General features: G+C 52.9%; 2 protein-coding genes across 2 annotated transcripts in view; one reads left to right on the top strand and one right to left on the bottom strand.

Moving 5' to 3' along the window:
- LOC119309319 overlaps positions 1 to 1,924 on the top strand; it is a 204,879-nt gene extending 202,955 nt beyond the window's left edge. The window contains exons 8-12 of the mRNA XM_037585345.1: positions 21 to 226; positions 335 to 583; positions 683 to 1,083; positions 1,157 to 1,309; positions 1,406 to 1,924. Of these exons, the coding sequence (XP_037441242.1) occupies positions 21 to 226; positions 335 to 583; positions 683 to 1,083; positions 1,157 to 1,309; positions 1,406 to 1,744 (1,348 nt within the window). The 3' untranslated portion in view covers positions 1,745 to 1,924. The remainder of the gene's footprint in view (positions 1 to 20; positions 227 to 334; positions 584 to 682; positions 1,084 to 1,156; positions 1,310 to 1,405) is intronic.
- Positions 1,925 to 2,632: 708 nt separating this feature from the next.
- LOC119308090 (DNA-directed RNA polymerases I, II, and III subunit RPABC5) overlaps positions 2,633 to 5,714 on the bottom strand; it is a 13,430-nt gene continuing 10,348 nt past the window's right edge. The window contains exons 3-4 of the mRNA XM_037584201.1: positions 3,202 to 3,296; positions 2,633 to 3,115 (exon numbers count right to left, since the gene is read on the bottom strand). Of these exons, the coding sequence (XP_037440098.1) occupies positions 3,090 to 3,115; positions 3,202 to 3,296 (121 nt within the window). The 3' untranslated portion in view covers positions 2,633 to 3,089. The remainder of the gene's footprint in view (positions 3,116 to 3,201; positions 3,297 to 5,714) is intronic.

Here is a 5,714-nt window from a genome sequence, read left to right on the forward strand (position 1 = left end):
AAAAAAATGCGGCTTCCAAGCCGGTGCTCACTGCTATCGCCAGCCAGTTCAGTCAAAACTTCCGATCACCAGGCGACCTCTAAATCAAGAAGCGATTCGACAGAGCCGCCGTCTCCGGTGACCGAGGAAGTAGCGGAGCTGATCTCGATCAGAGAGAAGTACTCGTCAATGTACACCATGTTCAGTTACAGTGATCTTGCGAGGATCACCTCCGACTTCTCCCCAGGTACATGCACCATGCAACATTTCATCGTCAGTTCTGAATGTCACTCGCAGCCAATCTTCTTTCGGATGTAATGAGCTCTGCTGATGTTGAATCCACTGTGTGGAGCAGAGCGGGTAGTGGGGAATGGTGGTGCGAGCCATGTTTACAGTGGCCGTCGCGAAGACGGCAAGGAGCTGGCGGTGAAGGTCTTGAAATCTTCAGCGGAGGTGATGAAGGAGTTCGTCGCGGAGATCGGCATCATCAGCTCCGTCGACCACAAGAACGCCATGGCCCTCGTCGGGTTCTGCGCCGAGCGCGGCAAGCTCATGCTGGTCTACGACTACATGCGCAGAGGCAGCCTGGAGGAGATCTTGCACGGTGCGTGTGCGCGCTTAATTTAGTGAATTCTTCTGGATGCTCCCGTCGCAATGGATGTTTACAAACCTGAATTGTTGATCGACGTTGCTCCGTGTGCAGGTGAGAAAGAATGCAAGGGCTCAAGATTAGATTGGCCGGAGAGGTTCAAGGTGGCCGTGGGAGTCGCGCGCGCCCTCGATTATCTCCACGACGGCGGCCACACCAAGCGTCCGGTGATTCACAGGGACGTCAAGTCCTCCAACATCCTCATCTCCCAAGATTGCGAACCGAAGCTGTGCGACTTCGGCCTGGCGCTGTGGGCGGCGGACGCGGCGGCGCAGGTCACCGGCGACGACTTGGCCGGCACGTTCGGGTACTTGGCCCCTGAGTACTTCATGCACGGCAAGGTGAGCGCCAAGATGGACGTGTACGCCTTCGGAGTCGTCCTTCTGGAGCTCGTCTCCGGGAGGAAGCCGGTGAGCTCCGGTGGCCCCAAGGGCCAGGAGAGCATAGTGATGTGGGTAAGCATCTTACAGCATCATCAAGAAGTGGAACGATCGTGAATGGTGCTTTAATTTAACTTGTGCTGGGCAGGCGAATTCTGTCGTGCAAGGTGGGAAGCTGACAGAGCTCGTGGATCCGAGCCTTCCGACGGACGGCGACAACGCCGGCGAGACCGAGAGAATGGCCCTCGCGGCTGCACTCTGCATCCGTCGAGCACCCCAAGCCCGGCCTAGCATGGCAAACGTAAGATTTACTATCGCCATCTTCATTTTACTTGGTCGTCTTGTTCGATCGATCGTTAGCTGCTCACAACACATGGTACCGTCTGAACTTGTTCAGGTCCTGAAGCTGCTCGACGGCGACAGCGACGCCGTCCAGTGGGCGAGGTCGCAGCTGGGCATGCCCAACGCCTGCGACGACAACCACGGCGACGAAGATTATTACAGCGCGGTTGCTTCGCCGGACAAGAACGACATCCAGTCGTACATCAAGCTCGCTCTGCTCGACGGCGGCGACGAGGAGGATGACGACGACTCCGCGTCCGTGGGTTGCGCCGCCGACTTCATCGCCGGCAACATGTCGCTGGAGGAGTACATGAAGGGGAGGTGGAGCCGGTCGTCCAGCTTGACTGAAGACGGAGGCTCCGACCATGGCGGGAGTGCACGGATTTTTGTGTAGATACTATCAGCAATTCTTTTGATTCTTTCGTTTATGTGTATATATGTTGAGTTCAGTTTTCTCTTTCTAGTTAGTAGGGTGGTTGCACAGTTTTGATGTTTCATCTAGGTAGTCATTCATGGATTTGTTACAACATCTGTACCATTCTCCTCCAAGGACCAAAGGAGAAAAATATATGCATTCCAGTTTGAAGTTTCTATGAAAGGAGGGAACCCTAGAATTACGACCTCGCAAAAAATAATTACTCCTCATGCAAACAACCCTTGTTTGGATCCTTGTTTGGATGTGGGTATTTCTATCAAGTGTTCCAAAATTACTCAAATTTGAAACGAACACATAAGATCCCAAGAAAAATACTGCCCATCCAAACAATACCATGGAGAATTTTGGTTCTAGAATAAATTATGCATCCGCTATGGTGAGAAGTAACTGTAGATGCTTTTTCAAACTTATTTTTTAGGGATTTTTCAAATTGATGTGTATGTCTCTGATTGAACTACCCAGTTTAAGCGCATATTATAGAAATACATACACTAATAAAACTAAATGATCGTGCTTAGCGGTGTGATCTTAATCTTAATCCCTGGGGATGTTCCACGGAATTCGCAGGTCAACGGAAATGAGAAAGGTGGATTGTATGATTAGGCCTACAAGAACATGTTATGGATGCAGCATCACCATAAACAAGCACGACCGTCGAAAACCGAGCATCTCTACCATACAACGAGGCTTCACTAAGAGAAGCATGTGCAATTATGCATGCATCAATGAATAGTACGATGATTGCACTATAGGTCAACACCGATGGGAATGACACCCTTGCAATATGATTACCACCTAGGTCAACAAGTGGATGAATGGATGACAATTCAAGTTAACAGCAGTCACGAACAAATCATCGATGAGCATTGTTTGCATGTGCTCAAAACCGCAATAGTTATCTATCTTGATTTTAGATACATCGATATCATCAGAGGAATAGAAAACAAACAAATATCAAGCATGAAGGTACATGTGGAAGTTCAATGCATATCACTAGTGACGATTCAATGGTAAATGGGTGCCCACAACCAACAACATCCAACAGAAAGCACAGGAATAACATGTTCAACGCTTGGAGCTTAATAAGTCTGAAACTGGAGAATGCATAGACTTGTTGGTTAATATAGCCTTGAAGATCACATAGTAGAAACGCATGGTCACACTAACAGTCCTTGGAGATTCATGAACAAACCAACTTCATTTCAGTGCCTCACTTTGCACCTCCTAAGCACTGACGTAAGAAACAGCATCTTGGAAAGTACAAAGGAACAAAGGTTTCGAGGCAGAATGGGTTCAATTAACTTCAACTTGTCTCCGTCTTCTCCAGGGCTGAAAATGAACAAGTGCCAGTTCCAAAAGAAATAACAAAGGAAGCAGAATATAGCTTACAAAGTTACATAACAGCATCAACTTACTGTTGTAGTTGAGCAACTTCTCAATGAGGTCAACATGGGTCATGAGCATACGGCGGCAGCAGTAGCGAACCAAGCCCAAGGCATCCAGAGCATCCCTAACAACATACAACAGCAGAAAGATGTATTAAATCCAAATTTTGAATATCAGTTTTAAACAAGATATACAATATTAACAATAAAAATTATCTAATAAACCATAACCAATGTCCCTTCTAATAATTCTAATCTCTGGAAAAGTATAAAATAGGTAGGATAAAGATGCTCTTCTATTTTCCAGGAACTGTATTGACAAATAAGTACCAACTGGGATATACATAGATTAAGTGTCAATAGTGATTATCTAGGCCTTAAGCATGGGGAAGAAAAACATAGACACAAATGTCCAGGTGGAACACCAAGTAGCAAAGATTCCAACTGTTATGGTGTTGCTAGAAGGAGGGCGTGAGAGGGCCAGCCGGGGGCCTTTTTGCCCACGGCCGGGCAAGAGGGAAGAGATTTCCTTCTTAATTCTTGCTTGATTAGATTGATACATCTCCTCATTTTATATAGAGAGGTTTACTTGACTCCCAAGCAAGGCTTACTTGACCCCTAAGCAAGCAACCCTTAATCTCTAATTAACCCTAAGACTAATGGGCCCATTAGGCCCATTACGTACTCTAACACTACACCCCACCTAGACATGCAGCTTGTCCTCGAGCTGCAGCCTAACCAACTTATAACCATGACTCGACGCAACACAAACCTAACACCTAAAAACAAGCCTTTTGCATCTCGGCTTGTTTTATGACTCTCAACCTGAAATGGACTAGGACGCTTTATTTTGGACCCCTCAACAAAAAGTGGACACCATCCGCACGTTGGACGTGCACGTGTACAGCCACCTGGATCCCATGGACACCACCTGGACCAAAGGAGTGCATGTGTATGGCCACCTGGAAGTGGTTGCAAGAGCGCCCAGTAGAGGCACCCTCGCGGCGGCCGGCGGCGGAAAGCGGTGGTGCTACGCGGTGCGCTCCTGTCGGTGACACCCCCTGCCTTCTCCCCGCTGGATGGCTGTTGGTCTGCACGGCACAAGGAAGAGTGGAGGGCTTGCGATGGAGAATGACGAGGAGGGATGCGCCCCCCCAACCGCCAATGTCGCAGACTTTGAGGTCGCTGCCCGCAGGGGAAACAGCATGCCTGCCGCCCGCGGGGAAAACCGCATCCCCAAGATCCCCGACGCAGCGGACGAGATCGAGGTCCTTTGCGCAGCGAAGGGCAACTTGGAGGAGCGGCAGCTGCAGACCACGCATCTCCCGCACACGCCGACGCGCTAGGAGACCGCGTGCAGCAACCTGCAGCCTCACCGCCGCCGACACGTGGCGGGTAGCGATCCAAGACGGAAGCAGTGACGACGACAGCGGGGACTTGATCTGCTGGATGTGGACGCCCTGGGATGGCGGCGGCGCTGATGGGAATGAGGTCGTCGCACTCCCGTCGTAGGGCATCCCATACTGGACGGCGGAGCTGACCGGCGGTGGCTGCTTCAACTGCAGCGGTTGCTGCGGTGCCGCGCCGGACGCGGTGGAGGCCGCCAGGAGCGGCGGCTGCCACTGCAGCCAGGGCTGGGCGGTGGTGGCGATGGATGGCAGCTGCAGCGGCTGCTGCAGCGGCCCGGCGAGCGCGGCGAAGGCCGCCTGGTGCGACGGCTGCCACGGCGGCGCGGGGGCGGCGATGGGCGTCGCAGCCGGGTGCGGCCTGTAGGACCCGGCCAAGAACAGGTGGATCTCCTGGACCGCCTGGGTGAGGTCCCGCAGCACCCCGGACACCTCCTCCCAGGTGAGGACGGCGAGGGCGGGCGCGACGGAGGACCCCGGCGCGGGCAGGAGCGGGGCGACGGCCGTGGTGCTCGCCGGAGGCGACAAGGTGACCGGCAGCGGAAGAGACGGGCTTGGCGGCGATGAAGACATGATCGAACCAAAGCTAGCTGATACCAAATTAGGGCCTTAGCCCAGTGGATTGTGGCCCAAGTTATCTTATCGTTATTAGGGGCTTAGCCCAATTATCTCATTGTTTGCTTAGGAGTCAAGTAAACCTCTCTATATAAGGAGAGGAGATGTACCGATCTAATCAAGCAAGAAGCAATCAGTATTTGCTCGGCTTCCCTTAGGGAGCCGGGAGACCTAACCCTAGCCACCTCTTGCGTCCGCCGCCGCCGCACCAGCCGCAAGGACGGCGCCCAGCCGCCGGCCGCCGCGCCATCTCCTCCGCCCTCCTCCCTCCTTCCCCTACAGCCTACGGCCAAGACCGGGCAGAACCCTAGCTCCTAACACCTTGGTATCAGCTACCTGGGTTTCGACCATGTCATCGCCGCCACCAATTCCGCCGCCACCCCCACTGCCGCCGCTGCCCACCAACACCCCCACCGCCACTGCCACCACCTCCACCACCGCCGCCGCATCATCGCCGAGCGCCACGGCCTCGCTGACCCTCCCGTCGGCGCCGATCGCCCCCAACCCCGGCACAACGCCGAG

The sequence above is a fragment of the Triticum dicoccoides genome, chromosome 5B (assembly GCF_002162155.2).
Source record: "Triticum dicoccoides isolate Atlit2015 ecotype Zavitan chromosome 5B, WEW_v2.0, whole genome shotgun sequence".
NCBI classification, from domain to species: Eukaryota; Viridiplantae; Streptophyta; class Magnoliopsida; order Poales; family Poaceae; genus Triticum; species Triticum dicoccoides.